The sequence below is a fragment of the Urocampus carinirostris genome, chromosome 5, assembly GCF_059441175.1.
Source record: "Urocampus carinirostris isolate Australia breed hairy pipefish chromosome 5, RoL_Ucar_1.0, whole genome shotgun sequence".
Taxonomy (NCBI): Eukaryota; Metazoa; Chordata; class Actinopteri; order Syngnathiformes; family Syngnathidae; genus Urocampus; species Urocampus carinirostris.
The window spans coordinates 26,691,322-26,712,613 of record NC_142353.1 but is presented as its reverse complement, the minus strand read 5'-3'; the positions used below and the strand labels follow the sequence as shown (position 1 = coordinate 26,712,613).

Sequence of the window (21,292 nt, the reverse complement as noted above, 5' to 3'; positions counted from 1 at the left end):
ACTAGGGTTTCAAAGCTTGTCTTGAGTTTTCAGCTAAGGTTTCAAACATAGTTTTTAGCCCAAAAAGGGTCTCCCAGCTAAGATTTTGGTCCGAAGTCGTTTTTCCTAAGTAACCTCTCAAGTGACCTACCTGATTTCTTGCAAAACATTGTGATGCTGGCCAAATGTGTTCCAGCTCGAGGGAGTAGAATCTCTTTCTGGGTACGCTGCTGTGACAGCAAAATCAAACAAGCAGAGTCATTTTTTAAGGTAGTTTTCACATCTGGGGTAACCTACCTGATTGCTTGTAAAATATGGTGTAGATGTTCAATGTCATACTGGTCTAGGAAAGTGGAATGCCCTCTTGGAAAAAAATGCTGAGTCATCAAAAACAAAAGTCTTGAGTCGTCCTTTTGTTTTTGTTTTTTTTACTTATAGGTCAACCCTTCTAAGGGGCCGGTCACACAGACATTTGCGGCTGAATCACGGCCAGAAATTTCTGCCTTTGAGGCGGACGCTATTGGACGCATTGAGTTCGCCATTAAGACGAGATACAGCGGTGCTTAACACAAGGTCGGAAATACGCGCGCGGGTGGCAGCGCGAAAAAGGTTTGCGCTGCTCAATTCTTCAGAGCGCGGGTACGCAGCCTTTCACGTATTGAGGCTGAACCACGGCCAGAAATTTCATAGACGAGATAGAGCAGTGCTTTACTCGCGGTCGGAAATTTTCACGTGGTTGGCCGCGCTCAATACTTTTGAGCTGCTCAAAAGTTTGAGCACGTGTTAAACCGCGTGCCGCACACGTGGTCAACACGAGGTAATGACGCGGAAATGACGTGGAACAACGTGCTCTGGCCGCGGCCAGGGCGTGGTTACACATGGGTAGGACGGGAAATTTCAGCGGGTAATCGTGGGTGGAGCATGGTAATAGCATGTTCTGCGCCTGTATCGCGGTGTTATTACGTGAAATTAGCGTGTTACGCGTGTGACAGTCAAACGCCTTTCTCCGCGTATAAACAGCGCGAATGCCGAGCACACGTCAGTTGTGCTCGTGACGTCAAGGGGGTGAACATGGATCCCCGTGAGCGTAGTTTCTCTTCATTTCGAATAAATCTTTCGGTGCATTCGCAATGGTCGCAGCAAGGCTTTAATGCCAGGACCTCAGCTTGGCCTTTTGGCTGAGAGTAAGAGTCCCGGCTCCTAAGCTTTGTAGCGTATTATGAACTGATCGATAATGGATAATGAATAAAGAAGATTGACCAATAACACCGGCTCGGGAGCTTTTATACCCGTGGTCCACACGAGAAAATGACGCGATGAGGAAGCGGAACAGTCGCCGGCGTCTGTTTTGCGGGCATACCACCGATGAACAGCGGATTGGCCAATTTTGCGCATTTTCCATCCCGGGCAACCACGGGCAAAAAAAAAATGCAAAATTTTAGCCGTGATTCAGCCGCAAACGGCTGTGTGACCGGCCCCTAACTGTCTCGAAGACATTGTGTTGAAACTGAATTGTGTTCATGTCTGGAAAATCAGCCAAACCTATAGTGCTGAGTGTGATTTTTTTTTCAATTCCACAGCTAGGAAAGTGGAATGTCTTTACGGGGAAAAAATAATGAGTGTTGATTCAGCTTTCGGCAATTTTCACATCAAGAGTTACCTACCTGACTGCCTGTGAAAAGTGGTGGGCATATCTAAACTCTTTGTCACTTTTCTCGGGTCGTGAGACACAAAAACAAACAAACAAATAAATAAATTAAACAAACAAACAAATAAAATAAACAAACAAATGGATGAGTATGTACTTATACAGTAGCCCAAACGAAAACATTAGCACCAAATTTAACTTCGAGCAGCCCAGTTTGAACACAAAAAGTATTGTAATTTTATTTGTTTAAGTTGGTTATACTTTTCATAAATTTTATAAGGTCTAAATGCTACTTTTCCTCCACATGTTTGACATTATTTCTATGATGTGCTATCCAGAATGGAAAGATAATCCCCTCAGCGGCTTGTCAAGCATGTCTGCGGTATTCTTTTCCACTTCCACAACTTCAACAATAATATGACATTAAAAGACACTTTAAGGGGATTTGTTGCCCGGTTTAAAGGGAAATTTGGAGATTTATGCCCGCTTCTTTCGGGGATATAAGAATATTTCGCTGATGTGTGGAAAAATCAAATATTGAGCAACAACGTCCTCTGCTGTCGAATGAAAAAAAATGCAATTTGTTCGTCGTTAAATTGTCTTTTATTATTAAAACATCCATACATTCACAGTGTGACGCGAGAAACAAAACAATATAAATATAAAATGCTATCATGTGCATATTAAGGCTAGCGAAGACATTCACAGACGAAAAGTCTTGTTTCTATTTAAAAAGAAAATACAACAACTTGTGAATAATCTTTGGTCTTTGGTTGATTCGTCAAGAAATACATTGTACGTTTTCCTTGAGTTCAAGTGTTTCACAAAATACATTCTGTCAGCAACAAACTATTTTGAGCTTTTTAATCGGCCTTCGTGTTTCTTGGTAAACATTTAGCGACAAATCGTGCAAAGAAGCGCGAACATCGCCACGTCTATTATTTTGGAAGATGTTTCTTTTAGTTTTGACCTTTTGAAGCTGCCTCGTGGAAAGAATATCTTAAAAATGATTAGCTTCCAAGTTTTTACACTAGCAGCAACGTATTTTTTTCTAGTATTTGTCGCCAAAACCATTGTAAAATAATACAATTGTGAATAATTAAAACAACTAACGTAACATAAGCGCTCAAACTTCTCAACATGGGATTGCATAATGTCATGTCGTCGTTTACGGAAAGCCAAGAGTGCCAAAATAGGATTAAATGAAAACCTTATAGGTTTTAAGAATGCGATCATATATGTAACGTAAACACATAGTCATTTTTACACCGTCATTTTTACATCATTATTGTAAAATGTGTAGACACTTCTGTCCAAATCTATACATTAAAACAGAGGTGTTACACTCGCTTTGGGAGGTCTTCATTGACTTGAAAAGCGCTATATAAATGCAGACCATTTACCATTTGAGTATGTGGGCCACATGGTGGGATAAAACACTCACAGGTGCCAAGCTAGTGGATTAAAGAGAAAGAGAATAAGGGAAAGTAATAGGAAGAAAGGGGGACTAAGAAAAAAAAGGAGGAAAAGGAGAGCGCGAGACAAAGATAGAGAGAGAATGATGGAGAGAAAAACGAGAGGGGAAAAAAAAGAAGAGAAACGAAAGAGATGACATAGAGGGGGAAAGAAGGAGGGATATAAAGAGTGAAAGAGAAAGTCAACAAAAGACAAAGAAACATAGATGGAATGTAAGAGAGAGAGAGAGTGGGAGAGAGGAGGGGAGAGAGAGAGGGAGAGAAAGAAAAAAGGAGGACAGAACAGAGAAAGAGAAGAAAAAACAGAGCGGGAATAGAGAATGAGAGACAAACAGAGAAAATGGAGAGAGAAGTAAACAGACAAGTGAGAGAAGAGGGATATATGTATGTATATATATATATATATATATATATATATATATATATATATATATATATATATATATAGAGAGAGAGAGAGAGAGAGAGAGAGAGAGAGAGAGAGAGAGAGAGAGAGAGAGAGAGAGAGAGAGAGAGAGAGAGAGAGAGAGAGAGAGAGAGAGAGAGGGGAAAGAAAGAAAGAAAGAAAGAAAGAAAGAAAGAAAGAAAGAAAGAAAGAAAGAAAGAAAGAGAGTAATAGATCTTTGGTTGCTTTGTGAGTGGCGCCGAGGTATGGCAACACCCGCGGGCACCTATTTCAAACGGCAAGTCATTTTTCTCTTGTGCTTCTCTCAACATTTTCTGACGGGTCGGAGTCAACCCTTGGGAGGCCACATGTTTGACATCTCTGCATTAAAAAGTAACATGGATGGGTTGTGTCCCTGCTTTTGATTCACTTTCCTGGACATGTCTGTCCTGTAACCTGTCATTTACCTAAATAAATAATTGTATTTATTGCATTTTTGTACTTGTGGGTTGCCATAGTCTCTAAAAAACACGGAAATCCATTTGATGGTCTTAAAAAAAAGAAATATAATAACTGATCATTAAAAATGTGAAATATTTAAGGACATATTTCATATGAAAATTGAAGAGCCAAATAATAATCAAAAGAAATATTATTAATCATATGTAATGATAGTTTTAATAATGATAATAGTATCATTTAAGAATTATACTATTTAATAATGTTAAATAACTTAAAAAAAAGGTTTTTATTTATTTCATTTTTGACACTCTTGAGCTTCCGTGGTTGTTGCCTAAAAAAAGAGAGAAAGAAAAGCGTCCTTTTTTGCACTTCCTGTAGCCGGGAAAAGTCTTTGAAAAGGCACTTCTTGAGATTCACTTATCCCCCTGAAAAATCGGGTCCTGTTTCTTTTTTTCCACGGTATTTGTTTGTGCTTGTTCCTGATGTTTGGCGCTCAAAAATCTTTGGGGTTCATTGCATCCTTTTCCGTAGGCGTTGCGGCGTGTCTCTCCGTCCTCTGTAACGCTGATGATGCAGATGGAAAACGTCAAAATTGGCCACACTAAGCACACGCGTGTGCTGATGTTTTCGGAAGTAGTTCCGCTGGTAGTCAGACGCTAAAAAGCAAATATAAAAAACAAGAAAGTTAGCTAAGAATAATGTCGGTGGGGGAACACTTTACAAGGGAACGCGATTACTTTCCTCGGAAATGGGTACTATAATAAGATATTAACTCATTCAATGCCAGACGTTTCTTTCAAATGAGGAGAGCTGATGTCGGTCATTTTTTTGGAGGCCTACAGAAAATTTTGTAATAAAGAGCATCAAAAGAAAGAAAGGAATGAAAATACTTGTTTCTAAGAAAACTTCTAACTTATTGTGAAAGGATGCATTTTAATCAGAATTTTCACTTTGCATTTGAATACTTCCACTATCTAAACCAGGGGTGTCAAACAGGCAGCCTGCGGGCCGGATCAGGCTCGCTAAAGGATTAAATCCGGCCCGCGAGACAATGCTCAGAGAAGTGCAAGAGAAAAATGAGCTGCAGGTTGAAATCTGTCCACTTGATGTTGCCAAAGCCAGATGGCTCTGACAAAGAGGATTTAGTTGTATTTCTTTCTCTCTCTCTCTCTCCATTTTTCCCTTACTCTCTATCTCTTGCTCTTTCACTCTCTGTCACTCTTTTTCTCTTTCTTTGTTCCCCTTTGTCTCTTTCTCTCTGTGTGTCTTTTAACCTTGTTTTGCTCTCTCTTCCATTTTTCCTTTTCTCTCTCTTTTCTCTTTCTCTCTCTCTTGATGTCTCATTCTTTCTCCCCCTTCTCTCTTTCTCTTCTTCTCTCTTTCTATTTTTCTTTGGATTTCTTTAGTGGTCTGGTGGATTTTCTTTATTTCTCTTTCCTTCCCTCTCTCTCACTATTTCTCTTTTTATCTCTTATGTTGAATGAATGAACGAATAAAAATGTATTTCGAACATGTTGAAACAGAAATAAAACAGTCAAAAAACATACAATGTAAATGTAACATGTCCGAAAAGGAATATGAAGAAGCACACTCTCTTTTTTTCTTTCTCTTACTTTTTCCCTTTCTCTCTCTCATTGTCCCACACTCTCTATTTGTCTCTCCCTCTCTTTCTCTTATTCCTTTCTTTTTTTCTTTCCCTCTAATCTACTAGTCCGGCCCCCGAGAGAATGTTTATTCTATCGTGTGGCCCCCGAATTAAAATGAGTTTGACACCCCTGATCTAAGCAATGTTTCCATAAACACACGGGCACTTTTCTGGAAGAGTAAAATCTTATCGCAAGAACCCTAAACTGATGCATGAGCTTTTCAGCGCCTGATGTTTTCGGTGAAGTGATCACACAATTAAGGTAACCATGACAATCGTGTTCCTGAGGACATGCACGAGACGTCATCCCTCCCTGACCAGACGATGACGATGGGAGTTTGTCATCTTTTTTTGATAGGACTCATCTCTGTTGAGGAGAAGCATGTCAATGCCTGCATCGACCAGCCGGCAGAGATGGGAAGCCGCTTCGTTGCTCTCATGGACTTTTGGGACACATTTCTACATATTACCTATGTTTTTTTTTTTTATTGATGTTCATTATATTTTGTGTATTGTTACCCAATAATAAAATCTATTGCACTTTTGTAATCCTCCAAGGGGGATTACCACTTATCAAGGTTTTTTATTTTCCTCATGCTGAGGTTTTTGAGTTTTTCTTGCCCCCGTGTTAGTTTAAGATCAGGGGATGGTGTTATTGTAACACGTGCAGTTCGTTGAGACATTTTGTGATAAGGGCGATAAAAATAAATAGGATTTGACTTGACTGAACTTCCTATTAATATTTATCCATATCTTGCAACTCTCACTACACTGCTTTACTACATCTACTCTGCAAATAGGGGCGCCTATACACGCTCATTTGCTGGATATAGGGTGTTGGGTTTCCTTGATGTGTGGACAAAGATCTGTTCAAAGCCACACCTGCCATCTAAAAGTAATTTGCAGTATCATACTGAAATAGGGCAGCACGGCGGCGCAGTGGTTAACGCTTGTGCGGCACAGTTCATGTCATGGGAACCTGTCGTGGGTTCAAATCCAGCTCCAGACTTTCTATGCGGAGTTTGTATGTTCTCCCCGTGCTTGCGTGGGTTTCCTCCGGGCACTCCGGTTTTCTCCCACATTCCAAAAACATGCATTTCAGGTGAATTGGCCGGTCCAAATTGTCCCTAGGTGTGAATGAGCGAATGAGTTGTCTGTCCCTGTGTGCCCTACGATTGGCTGGCAACCAGTTCAGGGTGTCCCCTGCCCACTGCCCGAAGATGGCTGGGATGGGCTCCAGCCCCCCCCGCGACCCTAATGAGGATAAGCGGTACGGCTAATGAGATGAGATACTGAAATAATTCCCAGAGGTTTGATACTTATCGATTAGCAGCAACAAAACCTTTAGAATCGTTTTTTTTTTAATAAAAAAAAAAAAGAAAGATGTTTTAGCACTGAGGGACAAACTGAAAACGGTGTAACTCTACTGTCATTACACATGTTGGGTTTCAGTGTTAATCTCCAACTCATTAAATGCTGATCGTTAATTTTATGTCCTTTTGCTTCATTTACATTTTCACATATAACCCTCATTCTGCCAGCAACTTGATTTAAAGGGTGGGCAGGTTTAAATTTACTTAAAAAGTATGACTGAATGCAGTTATAGTGGCGTTGTCTTAAGCAGGGAGTAAAAAGACAATGAATTTCTCCAAATGGAGATATTCTCCCTACTGTATATACCAAATTGTGAATAACGCAGATTTTTTTCGTTTTCATCTAAAAACGAACTTAAAGCTTGGCAGCGGGTAAAACACAAGGTTGTTCGGTAATATATCACAATACAGTGGTACCTCTACGTACGAATGTCTCTACACATAAAAGTTTCAGGTTACGAAGTACCTGAACAGGAAAATATTGTCTGTAGTTACCAAGGCGTTTAAGGATACTAAGTCAACAATACAGTATGCGCCAGTCCCAGAGTTTCTCGAACATAAACAAACTGGCCATAGCTTAAAATCTGCCTGGCAACCTAGGGTGCATGCGTGCTCCCAGCATGCTCTTCGTGTCACCATCAAAATTTAGAGACGAGGAGGAGTTTCGGCAAGTTAGGGGTGAGGGGGACGCAGCCATTATTCAATCCGCCCAAATTAAAGAAATCTTAGCAAAATTCCACAAAGTTTTGGAATTTATGGAAAGGAATAACCCCGAAGAAGTCTTGACAAGTCGGGCTATCGCTAGGTGTGACTGTTTTTCAGTAACCTGGCTAGGATAATGAAAAACTGGATTTCTGTCTGAGGATGCTGGTGTCGCTTACGGTTCATGCAGGCAATTTTGGGGATGTCCCAGTGGCCGTCACCGCGGCAACGGATGGTGGGAAGATGCCTCTGGATGTAGCCGGTACCACATTGGTACCGGACCAGCGAGTTGACCTCGTAGCGTTGGCGTTTCCGACCAAAGGGACGGGCGTTTTCCACAGAGGGAGGCTGGTCGCATGACACTGGGGAGAAATAGGCACATCAGAAATCATTGACTCCATCAATGTCTTTAAATACAGCGTGTTCCAAAAGTCTAGGATGCCTTTGAGGTCCCCATGTCTCAACTATGAACAGTAGTAAAATCAAAGTTTTGAAATTGTAAAGCTAATTTACTTTCATCTTTTAAAGTATTTTTCGACCCATTCACTCAACCGGAAAGAGCGTTTGGTGTGTTTGAATTTGCAAAAACTGAATCATGGACAGTTGTTTAACATGAATTTCACAGAACATTTGGAAAGGGGCCACCAGAGAGATGGTCCATGGTGTAATGGACCATAGTGTAATGGTGTGTAAATTCATATATACCATATACCACAGCCATATCCCCCTAGTGGGAGGTGGCTAGAGTCATTTCTGGCTCTTTTTGGGAGATTGATACAGAGGAGGGGATTCCCAGCCCCCTCGCTCAACCCAACTGAGGTGTTGGGAGTCATTAGGTGACCAAAACCCCCAGTTCCAACAGTTCCAACCCCTAATGCTGAACGCCGAGCAGGAAGGCAATGGGTACCATTGTTTAAGTCTTAGGTATGACTCGGCCGAGGCTTGAACCACAACCTCCCAGTCTCGGGGCGGGCGCCATACCCCAAGGCCACCGAGCTGTGAATTCATAACAGATAGAAAAACATGACACCCTTGAAATTCAGAAGATGTGATTGAACAAGTTTGGACTACTTCACAACTGGAAGAGCCAGTAGGGAACTTCAGGGTCCTAAAGCAACTGTTTGGTGTTTAATAAGAAGACGACTGAACCTGACGCCTTCCAAGCTACAGTTAGCCCAACAGTTTAAAGACACTGACTAACCAGCTCTTCAATACTTTTGTATTGAAGCGGACTTAACACCCAGCTTGTTTTTAGTGGTGAGGAGACTTTCCACATAAATGACAAAGTTTACAAGCACACTATTTGCATTTTGGCTTCCGAGAACCCACGTGAACTTCTCGTGCATCAGTGAGATCCCCCAAAGCTGTGTAGAAAAAACTGTCTACAGACCATTCTTTTTAAAAAAAGCAACAGTCAGTGGTGAGACAAACGTCCACATGCTGGAAAACTGGGTAATGGACAAATTGAGTGAGAAAGAGTCTGGTGACTTCATTTTTCAACAGGATTGGTCCCCACCACACTTGAGCTTAAGGGTTAGACAGTTTCTGAACACAACACTGCTAGACGGATAGATTGGACTATCCGGGCAGAATGATCATCGTCTCATGTCCTGGCCACCCAGATCTTCAGATTTGACACCATTCCATTTATTTTTGTGGGGATTTGTGAAAGGATTAGGTTTCTATTATAAGAGACGTGTATTAGTTGAAGGCACGAATAGCAAAAGCTGTGCAACCGTTGAAAATGCAATGCTGGGACGCGTTTGTCAAGAATTTGACCATTGGCTTGATGTGTGTCCTGTGACCAAAGGTGCTCACATTAAACCTTTTTGAACAATGCATGTCAAAATTGAGATTGCAAGCTTTCTGAATTTATTAAATGTGTTAGGGTTAGGGTTAGGGTTAGGGTTAGGGTTAACCTCTAACCCTAACCCTCTAACCCTAACCCTCTAACCCTAACCCTCTAACCCCTACCCCCTACCCCCTAACCCTAATGGACTAAACGAACGCAGGTAAGACACACAAAAAAAACGCTATATTTTCCTGTATGGCGAGTGCTAAAAAATTGGTTTCCCAAGGACCCCCAGAAAATTTTTTTTGGGGGACCTTGGGAAAGCAATATTGTTTCAAAAACCTAACCCTAACCCTTATCCTTAATAGTTTCTAAGATATCCAATCTCAAAATGTGCCAAATACTATTTGAACACCCTGTACAAAATTAACCCTTCCAAAATGATTTCTAAAAATAGCCCTTAACTTGTAAATGTAAATTAGTCAGTTATACAAGGCAAATGTCCGAGTGGTTCATTGAGGGTAGTTTAACTCTATTTAAAACAGCATAGTAATAACATAGTAATAATATAGTAATAACATGATAACTCATTCTAGAACTGCATATCAAACTGGTAGCACTTCTTTGTAATAAGTAGCAAAAATGTATCTTTCAACTTCAAAAATGTTCGTGACTCCTGGTTTAGAATAAGGCAAAAATCATTGTTAAAAAAAACTTCTACAAATTATCAATAGTAAAATTGCCTCCTGGGATGGAAAAATAAGTGGGGTCTTCTTCTTTTCGAAGCATTATATTTTCTTAATATATTTCAGGCCACTCAAACAGAGTCGAAGGGCCGCAGATCGATATCATAGTTTGGATGATTATGTATTGTGACATATTGCTACACGACTGCTACACAAAACTTTTGACAGTCAAACTCAAACAAAATTCAACATTTGCTTACTGTTTGTAGCAAGTGAAAATGCAAAAATTGCATGTACTTAGTTAGTTTTTGAGTTTTTCCTTGCCCTTATGTAGGTTTTAGATCAGGGGATGGTGTAATACTAGTCCATAGACTGCAATCAACTGTGGTCTGTGTAGCCCTTTGAGACTCCTTGTGATCAAGGGCTATACAAATAAACATGACTTGACTAGCGCTTATCTACAGTAGGGTCACGGGGGGGCTGGAGCCCATAACAGCTATTGTCAGGAAGTGGGTAGGGCGCATCCTGAACTGGTCGCCAGGCACACAGAGACAGACCACTATTTCCTCATTTCTAGGGACAATTTGGAGTCACCAATTGATCTGCTGCCCTAATTCAACCCAACATAGTAAAAGCACAATATATATAATTTTGAAAATGCATATAAAACTGGTAGCACGTTGAGCTAATCTGTGACAAGAAAGTAGGTGTAGCTTCAAAAAGATTCGTGATTTAGACTCTACAGAGTAAAAAATAAATACAATTAAAACTTTGTGGGGTCTCTGTATCCTAGCGGCTCTTCTATACAGAATTGTAAAGTTTATTTTTCACCCCAAGCATTTGGAAAGGTTTGCTCTTCACCGGATTTACCTGTTCCCTTCTTGCAGGTAAAGGTGAGGTGGTAGTTGCAGGGAACATCATTCCACTGTCCGTCTTCATGCCAGATCATCACCACGCAGTCCTCGCCGGCGCTGAAGAAACTGTCAGGCTGGCTCGGCCTCCAGTGCTCGTATTGCTGCCATTCAACAAGCACGTTAGCCATGACGTCATGCAGAAGGAACACTGTAATTCACCCTAATACCCGCAAGATGTCGCTACTGCATGCAAAGACAGCCTGAAGAAATTCAATATTTGGGATTTTTCCCCCTTGTATTTATTTCTTACGTTTTAGCTTTTGTTAAACATCTTAACAGCAATGTTATTCAATATGATGAAAAATATGTATTTAAGAGGGAAAGACAGTGGCTACATGACTCAGCAAGAAATAGCATCATCAATGGCAACCTAAAATGCTTAACCCCAACTGTCATCCCTAACCTCTATCCATAACACTTTATCCTAACTTGAACCCTAACCCCTAATCCTAACATATAGCCCTAACGCATAATTCTAACCCTAATCCATAACCAAGAAAGAAAGAAAGGGAAAGTAAAGGCAGAAAGAGAGAGAGTGAGTAAAGGAGAGAAAGAAATGGAGATAGAAAGAGAAAAACCGAGAGAGAATACAGAGCGATACAGAGAGAATTAAAGGCAAAGACAAGAAAGAAGCAACAGAAAGAGAGAGAGGGTGAGAGAGAGAAAGAGAGATGTAAAGATGAAGAGAAAGAGAAAGAGAAAAAAGGAAGCAAAAAGGAGAAACAGACAGAGAAATACAGAGCAATAAAAAGAGAGAGAAAGAGATGGAGAAAGAAAAAGAGAACAGAGAGAGAGAGAAAGACAGAGAGACAATGAGGGAGAAAAAGAGACAGAAGAGAAAGAGACAGAAGAGAAAAAGACAGAGAAAAGAGATAAAAGAGAGAGAAAGAGAAACAGAGAAAAAAGAGAGGGATAGAGAAAAAGAGAAAGAAGAAACAGGAGAGAGAGAGAGAAAGACAGAGTGGGCGGGAGAGAGAGAGAGAAGAAATAGAGCGCAAGAGAGAGTAAGAGAGAAAAGAGAGGTAGAAAGTGAAAGAGAAAGGAAAAGGAGAGTGAGAGAGAAAGAGAACGTGGGAGTGAGAGAGAGAGGGAGAAGAAATACAGAGCAAGAGAGAGAAAGAGAAAGGAAAAGGAGAGCAGGAAAAAATAAGAGAGAGAGACACTACTGGCACTTTTCTACCATGTGGCCCCAAAGCTCATATGAGTTTGACATTGTAGTCAAGCCCAAATGTCAAATGACCCCCCTGCCCAATTTTTGACATAACATAATATCACACAATCAATGCCGTTTACATGACAATTATTATTCCGCCGCTCATTTACACATTTTTGCAACACAGCTGAAGCAATTGATGCAACCTTCGACCTTTCGACCCATCGTGTGTTCAAACGGGTTCTTCAAAGATGAGACCACCCCAACTTGGACAGCCCGACCGCTGGGGGCCCCCGGGGGCCCGAGTCATGTCCCCGGGGCCGTGCTGCCCCGTCATTAGGTTTTACAAACGGAGGCAACAAATGTCATCGGCTGCACAACTGGGCACAGCAGGCCTCCGAATCATCAAAACACACAACTTTATTGCACCACACAAAAATAAGTCCTACCTCATTGCTAGAAAACCTCGCTTATTTCAAGTGGTTTGAACTACTATAACTTTTTACAGTAAAATAAAAAGGCAAAATTATCTCATTTACTGTAGGAAGGTAGTTTTGCTTGTTTTAAATATATTATCAAATTATGGTAGAAAATACTGCAGCAAAATGATTTGTTGGATAAGACAATTTTTCTTATTTAACTATGTTTATTCTTATTTTGAAGATAAAATATCTTAAAAAAACACGGAAAATACTTGAATAGAATAAAGTTTTCTGCCAATGGGATACGATTTTATTTTTGGGTAGTGCATTCTCTTTCTTTTAAAAATTATAGTGTTGAGCACACTCTGAAATTCCTCTTGTTTTAAAGGGAGAAAATACGTTGATGAATAATACAGTTGAAACAAAATGCTTCACTGGGAAGTATAAAATACAATATATTATATACATTGTGTAGTTCCGGTGTCTCAAAATTAAGTGTAAGAGTCCCCAACGCAATATGAAGTGTTAATGTAAGATTCAGGCATCTGAGACTTTTTTTTACATTGTTTTAATCTCTAGTCACTCATGTTAGCCATTTAGCTGAAGGTTATGGCCTGTCGCTAGCGGCTAATGTAATTGTTAGCTTCTACATGTAAATAAAGCTTGCTTCATTCTTCACCCGCCTTCCAAAGCTTGTCATGTAAGCAAAGTTTAGGGATTCGGGCTTCCAGCTTTGGCTCTTGCAGTCCCGCGCTAGCCTTTATATTAGCATCCACCGCTAGCTGCTAATGTTAGCTTTATTTTTTTTTTCAGCAGAGTGTGACCCAGCTTTTTTCTGAATTATGAAGATTAAGGTGAGTGAAGCAAGGTTTATTTACATGTAGAAGCTAACAATTATATGATCAGCTGGCGACAAGCCATAGTCAACAGCTAAATGGCTAACATGAGCGACTAGAGAGTAAAACAATGGAAAAAAAGTCCCAAAAGCCTGAATCTTACAATATCATATTAATTTGGGCCTTCTAACACTTAAGTTTGAGATACCTGGATTCCACAATTTGTATAATAATGTGGGTCATTTATTACTGATTAATTGATTTAATTATTTTCATCTCATCTCATCTTATTAGCTGCACCGCTTATCCTCAATAGGGTCGCGGGGGTGCTGGAGCCCATCCCAGCAATCATCGGGCAGTGGGCAGGGGACACACTGAACTGGTTGCCAGCCAATCGCATAGTAAATCTTAATGTTTTGAAATTGATTTTTGTTTTTATTATTTATGTATTTAGTTAGTTAATTATTTGTTTATTTATGTTTCAAATTATTATTGATATTATTAGTATTATTATGTATCCGTTAGACCAGTGAAAGCTTTTTTTTTTGTGGAAAACCCTATTTGTCGCACCTCTACGAAATGCTAGCTTCGGTGGTCCCCAAGTACATTGTTTGAGACTCCTAGTGTTGATGAACTCGTGCTACCATTTGTATAAAGCGATTGCTCTTTTTAATAATGTTTTGCATCATTTGTTTTATCTATATTTAGTATTTATTCGCTATGGGTCCCAAGGTTTGCAGTGATGCTAAAGGGCAAAGCAAAAACTTGATAACCATGGAAAAGAAGAATGTGATTATCAAGAAATGTGAAGAGTCACATAAATCACTACCTTTGTTGAACAATCAATAATCGGGACTATTATTAAAAATACGAATGTAAAAAAACTGTAATCTTTTAAAGGCATGACAACCCTAACAAGTGGATGTTTTATTTTGAATCTGCATTAACAATCTCCTCCCCTTCTCTGCATCCACCTGTTACTCCTCTTAACCAGCTCAAGTCATGTCAGGTCAATAAAATGTCATTTTTCCTTCAAATGTATATTTATTTGTATTGCCATTTAATCACCCATCCATCATCTGCACAGCTTATCCTCGGTAGGGTAGCAGGGGTGCTGGAGCCCATTCCAGCTATCTTCGGCAGTGGGCAGGGTACACCCCGAACTGCTTGCCAGCCAGTTGCAGGGCACACAGAGACAGACAACTCTCTCGCTTATTCACACCGAGGGACAATTTGAACTGGCCAAATAACCTGATATGCATGTTTTTGGAACGTGAGAGGAAACCGGAGTGCCCGGAGGAAACACACGCAAGCACGGGGAGAACATGCAAACTCTGCACAGGAAGTCTGGTAGCTGGATTTGAACCCATGACCTCAGAACTGTGCTGCGTATCAGCTGCCGTGTTTATTTAATCACACACACACACACACACACATATATATATAATATATATATAAATATATAAATATATATATCCCACTATACGGCAGTTTCACTGTGATCCCCAGCTCAAAACGTGTTCATGTTATATGCCTGTGACTGACTCCCTTCAAAATAAAAGGAATGAGCCCTTGAGCCCGCTGGAATAATATTTTTCAATGTTGGTGTATTTTTAGCCAATGCAATTCCCATGTGAGAGCGTGACCACCCATGCAGGAGTCCACTCCTGTGTCTTTCTGCAGGCTGGCACAGGTGCTGTCCATCTGTGTTGTCTCCCTGCCTGGTGGCCCTTCCACCGTTCGGGTGGGGGCCAGTGGGGCCACTAAAGCATACCTGTCCTCGCCTGCCTGACTGCTTCTTCCATCTCCTTAAGAGTGTCACTCGTCAAGCCACAGATGAGAAGGGGTCTCACAAGGTGGCTAGTCATTATCTTTAAAGCCGATCTGTTGACGTGCGCACCTCATTGTGTACCAAGATGGCAATTTGCGCCTTTCCTTTGCTCAACAAATTAAGCAATGCTACTAAAATACTGTGTTTACTGTCAATAGAATTGAAACAGCTTATAAACCTGGGAGAGATAACAGAAAAATGTACGTGAGTATGTCATCTGTTTTCTCTATTAAACTAAGGTAAGTCAATGATAATGTAATGAAATGGTCTTAAAGTGACATCCATCCTTCCATTATCTGCACCGCTTATCCTCAGTAGGGTCGCGGGGGTGCTGGAGCCCATCCCCAGCTATCTTAGAGCCCATCCCCAGCCATAAGCACAAAGGGTCAGACAAATTGCTCACTCATTCACACCTAGGGACAATTTAGACCAGCCAATTAACCTGAAATGCATGTTTTTGGAATGTGGGAGGAAACTGAAGTGCTCGGAGGAAATCCATGCAAGCACAGGGAGAATATGCAAACTTCTCACAGGAGGACTGGTAGCTGGATTTGAACTCATGACCTCAGAACTGTGACCCGGATGCGCTAACCACTCAACTGCCGTGCCCCCCTTAAAGTGTGTAGTAATTCAATACAGCTTAAATGGAGCTGAAATGAAGAAGATATGATGAAAATAAACTACGTAAGCCTGAAATATACCCCTTGTCAGAATTTGGAAGCCTACTTCCATATTTTCTTGGGTAACCTATGATGAATTGTAGTCAGTGACAGGACAAGAAAACTGTTGATAGTCTCCTCCGATGCCAAAAAAGACGAGCTGGATAGACCAGAAGCGGCTGAAAAGAGCCAAAAGTTGGAGTAGATCAGAGCTGGCCAAAGTGGCTGAGTTTAGGGGCTAAGGAGGGGAAGCAGATAAAAGGCCAGTAAAGGTTGCAAGGGCAGAGCAGAATTTGTCAAACATCAATACCCTGAATCTCAAAACACAGCATATGAGTGGCTGGAGAAGGAAACAGTGACAAGAAAGTCAGAGTGGCCTATGTCACGGGACTCAGCAACGTTCACTAGCTAGTGAAAGTTGAATGATAATGAAGGACAAAGCAGGAGCAGATAACAATAACAATAGTGGCAAGCTATAACCTGCAGCCGAATGGCAAACACGAGTGACTAGAGAAGGAAGCTAGATAAAAAAGTTGAGAGTGCCCGAGTCATGGTACCCAGCTGTGTTTGCTTGCATGACCGGCTGTCGACTGAAAGACGAAGGAGGAGTACTATCAATAAAAATAGTGGTGAGCCATAGCCAGCAGCCAAGTAACTAGAGAAGGAAACAGTGGGAAGAAAGTTGAAGATGCCCAAATCAAGGAACTAAGCAGTGGAAAGAGAGTGACACTGAAGGAGTAAGCGGAAGCAGTCAACAATCACAATAGCGGCTGGCCACAACCAGCAACCAAGTGGCCAGAGAAGGAAACAGGGGGGAAAAAAGTTGTCAAAAGTAAATTAAGTGCTAAAAAAGCCCTATCTACTGGATCGTTTGCTAGGCTCAATTTAAGAATTCTTGTTTACTAAAATATGTTCTTTCAGGGTTTGTTCACTTTTTATGGCCAAATTTAAGCACTTTCATAGCTAATATTTAAATTTTTCCAGTATCATTGAAAGAAGAAATCTGGTGTAAATCACATATTTTACAGATCCACCAATACTATATATCAGCAAATTACATATTTAATGTTTAATCTTGAGCTTGCAATTATCAAACCATATGTTTTTTAGATCTTGAGTAAATTGCAAATATATTTGTGGATCTTTTTTGAGACAAATCTCTCCCCATCTAGATTTTGGGTAAAATGACTGTAACCTGTAGCTTACATTTTCAGTTGCAGGAAGTTCTACCCATTACAATTACCACTGGAAACGCTACCTTAATTTTTTGCAATGACAATAATAAATGTCGATAATTGAAACGTAATCCTTGCACTAATACACATCTCGTTAATCTCTGTTTAGGCGTAGCATGCTCCTTTCCACTTGGGCGCCACCCGCAGGGAGCGATGCCACTTCAATGAACAATGCAGTACAAACAAATGCCAGCTGCCGTTAACCAGGAAGGATGAAGTTCAACGGCAGAGCGAACCCACCAGAAAGAAGATTCTGTTTCATTTCAAGCAGACTTGTTGTGAAACATGGCAACCATTTCTAGCATTGACAATTATTTCACCTGAAATGTATGCACTTGGGCAGCACGGCGGCGCAGTGGTTAGCGCGTGTGCGGCACAGTTCTGAGGTCATGAGATCGAACCTTACTGTGTGGAGTTTGCATGCTCTCCCCGTGGGTTTCCTCCGGGCACTCCGGTTTCCTCCCACATTTCAAAAACATGCATGTTAGGTTATTTGGCCGGTCCAAATTGTCCCTAGATGTGAATGAGTGAGTGAGTTGTCTGTCCCTGTGTGCCCTGCGACTGGCTGGCACTTAGTTCAGGGTGTCCCCTGCCCACTGCCCGAGGATGGCTGTGATGGGCTCCAGCACCCCCGTGACCCTACTGAGGCCAAGCAGTGCAGATAATGGATGGATGGATGCACTTTTCTATTGTTAAAAACACACTATTAAAATTCTAGCATTCACAAGGATTTCAAGCACCCGTACGAACCCTGTCTTATTGGAAAAATAAGGTATGTTGAAATAGGAAAAATTTGGCCAAAACATAAACAATGCCCATTTGATTACAACTTAATGGTTTCCACTGGTACGCTTAACGCTGTCCGAATGCCTTCTTCATGTAGTGTTAGGACCACTTTCAACACAACTTCATGAGAAAATCAACAGTGCCCTCTAATAAAGGGTGCTCGCCTCAACACGAGTGCATCTGTCATTGACGTGACGTCCAAATATTTAGACTGTTGCTCTGCCGTGTTTGTTAAAGCGGGGGAGTGCGAAAAAGCGAGCTAGCTTACCGTGGGGCTCCCATCGGTCCAACGAAAGTCGCTATCAAACATTTTATCGTTCAGGCCGATCCACTGGTAATCCTGGCCCAGACCTGCGGAATACGGGAAACAACAGATTGATCTTTGCCCATATTTGGAGTGTTTCTAAGTCAACTGTGTTGATATTGGGATGCAGTTGTGGACCGTCAAGGCCTGCAAGGCCTTCTATGCTAGACTAAATATATCTAAATCATGTAATGTGCTATATATTTTGTCCATGAATAATTTTCATATAATTCCAAATTGTCTGTGAGCTTCCTTTCATTGCTTTTCCCCTGGTTGCGCTTCTTCCAGATGTGTGATTTCATATTCAACCCCTAATCCCAATCCAAGACATACCCAAAGTAAATGGAACACTATTCTTGAACCGTTTGAAGAGTATGGTTTTGGTCTCTTTTGAAAGGTAAAGATCTGAAGTTATGTTCCAAACTAAAAAAAATCCCTGCAAGTGCTACTGAGCAGTCCCATTTGGAATACACAGAAATTGTTTTTTATTCTTGCAATCAAATGCCTGCAAAAGAGTGTAGCATGGGCATCTTAGCTGGAAAACAGGTGAGCCAATAGCGTTAAGCCTTACCAAGTATCCATCCATTATCTGCACCGCTTATCCTCAGTAGGGCCGCGGGGGTGCTGGAGCCCATCCCAGCTATCTTCAGGCAGTGGGAAGGGGACACCCTGAATCGGTTGCCAGCCAATCGCAGGGCACACAGGGACAGACAATTCGCTCGCTCACTCACACCTAGGGACAATTTGAACCGGCCAATTAACCTGATATGCATGTTTTTTGGAATGTGGGAGGAAACCCACACAAGCACAGGGAGAACATGCAAACTCCAGACAGGAGGTTTGATCTCACGACCTCAGAAATGTGCCGCACACGCGCTAACCACTGCCCCACCGTTCTGCCCGCCTTACCAAGTAATATGTCAAATTTAATCACAATCTAAAACTCATATTCTATTTTTCTATTTCTAATATGTTGTCTGTCAAGTCAGACTGCCAAAAAAATGGCAACAATTTCAAACATTTACAAACAATTCACCCAAAATCCAAGTACTTCATATCTTGAAAACAGAATTAAAGCATTTTCAATGATTGAAGGATTTCAAGCACCCATACAAGCCTTGTGAGTAAAATGTGGATCTATCCCCAAATAATAGTGCCATTTTATAAGGTTATTATTGATGCTTTACTACATGTGTCACATCGGTAGCTGCAGTAAATGTTTTTCCTCATGTTGAGGTTTTTGAGTTTTTCCTTGGCCTCGTGAAGGTTTTAGATCAGGGGATGGTGCAATACTAGTCTGTGGTTTGCAATAATCTGGTCTGTGCAGCCCTTTGAGACTATTTGTGGTTAAGGGCTATAAAAATAAACATGACTTGACTTGACTATTGATTCAGACGTAGCACTCCTGAAGGTGTGAAATGCACGGCCCGCCATTGTTGGGATGTCCATTGTGCTTTCAAAGTGCTTACGGTTGACAAACTGTTGCTCTTCGTAGGAAAGGATGCTCGTCAGGTGAGCGCCTTGGGTGCGACAGTCTCTCTCTGCGGTATCCCAGTTTTTTCGGCTGGGGAAATATTTGTAGCACTGGCCTTGGAACTTGTGCCAGCCGTATCCGCACACTTGTGTATCTGCAATATGCCATAGAAAACACTGTAAATTCCGTAATGCAGACTGCTTTTTTCCCCCTCTATTTTAAACACTTTAGCTTAGAAAAGGATGTGTATTTGTGTGTTTTTTTTTCTTTTCTTTTTTTTGCCACGATTGAGACACTTGTTTGACTGTCAATCTTAATCAACTAGCACAGCAACCGATATAAATTTAAATTACATTAATATAAACAAAAGGAGTGCGACAAAAAGGCTTCTTCAAACAAACCTCCAGTGTTCATTTTACCTCTGAAAATGATGGGTCCCAGGGACTTGCATGCTCAAAAATCTATGGGTCCCAACAGAGATCTATGGGTCCCCAAAATTTAGTGTTATCGAGGTTGAAATTGTAAGTCAGCAACAAATATATAAGATAAATCTATATATTTATTCGGTTTTAATCATCACAGTTTATGGTAATACAAATCAGTGATCACTTCAAGATTTTTCAGTTCACAACAATATTGTACATTATACAAAATAATATTGCTGAAATATTATCCTACATATTTATTCAGTTTTAATCATCACAGTTAATGGTAATACAAAGCAGTTATCACTTCAGGTTTTTCTGTTCACAATATTGTACAGTATACAAAATAATATTGCTGAAATATTAATCTATATTGTCATTCAGTTTTAATCATCACAGTTAATTGGTAATACAAAGCAGTTATCACTTCAGATTTTTCAGTTCACAAAAATATTGTACATTATCCAAAAGAGCATGTAACCTCCATTAGCATCCTCCTCATAGCGTAACCAGAATATAATTTAGTCCATTTTGGCAGAAAAGTCCTTTTCTTGCTAGGGGTATTCTTTTGTTTATTTTCTTTCGGTGAATTGTTCGCTTCAACACACGTGTTTTCCTTGCCTCTGCGATCTTCCGAAGAATTACTCTGCCATTTTTTTTTTGTGCCGGAATTATTGCCGTTGTTATCACTTTCTGCATTATGTTTCGAATGATTACATACACTGAAGAAATTACCAATTTTGTGTTGATTTGCACCTAATACTATTTTTTTTTCTGAGGCATACTTCTCTTTCACCCGACAACAACCACCACAACACTGACGTAATCTCGAAGCAACGAGATCTCGTTTGCCGAAATCAGCGTGCAGACGAAAACTCGAACCGCGAGACCAAAACAACAATAACGGATCAGCCTGATGAAAAGTTTGGAGTGCGGTAAATCTTTATTAAAAAAAAAAGTAATCGGGTAATTATGACAATTTTGTGTCAAAAAAGTTGCGTCCCGGGGACGCACGTTGATTTGAAACTATGCGTCCCCAGCAAAAATGATGCATCTAGGACGCAGGGACGCGGGCAAACGAGAACACTGAACCTCAAAGGTGAGTT

At 40.7% G+C, this 21,292-nt stretch overlaps 1 protein-coding gene across 1 annotated transcript in view; it reads right to left on the bottom strand.

Annotated features, from left to right (window-relative positions):
* Positions 1-3,597: 3,597 nt before the first annotated feature.
* LOC148365894 (uncharacterized) overlaps positions 3,598-21,292 on the bottom strand; it is a 58,166-nt gene continuing 40,471 nt past the window's right edge. Inside the window, exons 10-14 of the mRNA XM_088334988.1 lie at positions 19,757-19,915; positions 18,252-18,334; positions 11,018-11,162; positions 7,849-8,031; positions 3,598-4,605 (exon numbers count right to left, since the gene is read on the bottom strand). Of these exons, the coding sequence (XP_088191114.1) occupies positions 4,460-4,605; positions 7,849-8,031; positions 11,018-11,162; positions 18,252-18,334; positions 19,757-19,915 (716 nt within the window). The 3' untranslated portion in view covers positions 3,598-4,459. The remainder of the gene's footprint in view (positions 4,606-7,848; positions 8,032-11,017; positions 11,163-18,251; positions 18,335-19,756; positions 19,916-21,292) is intronic.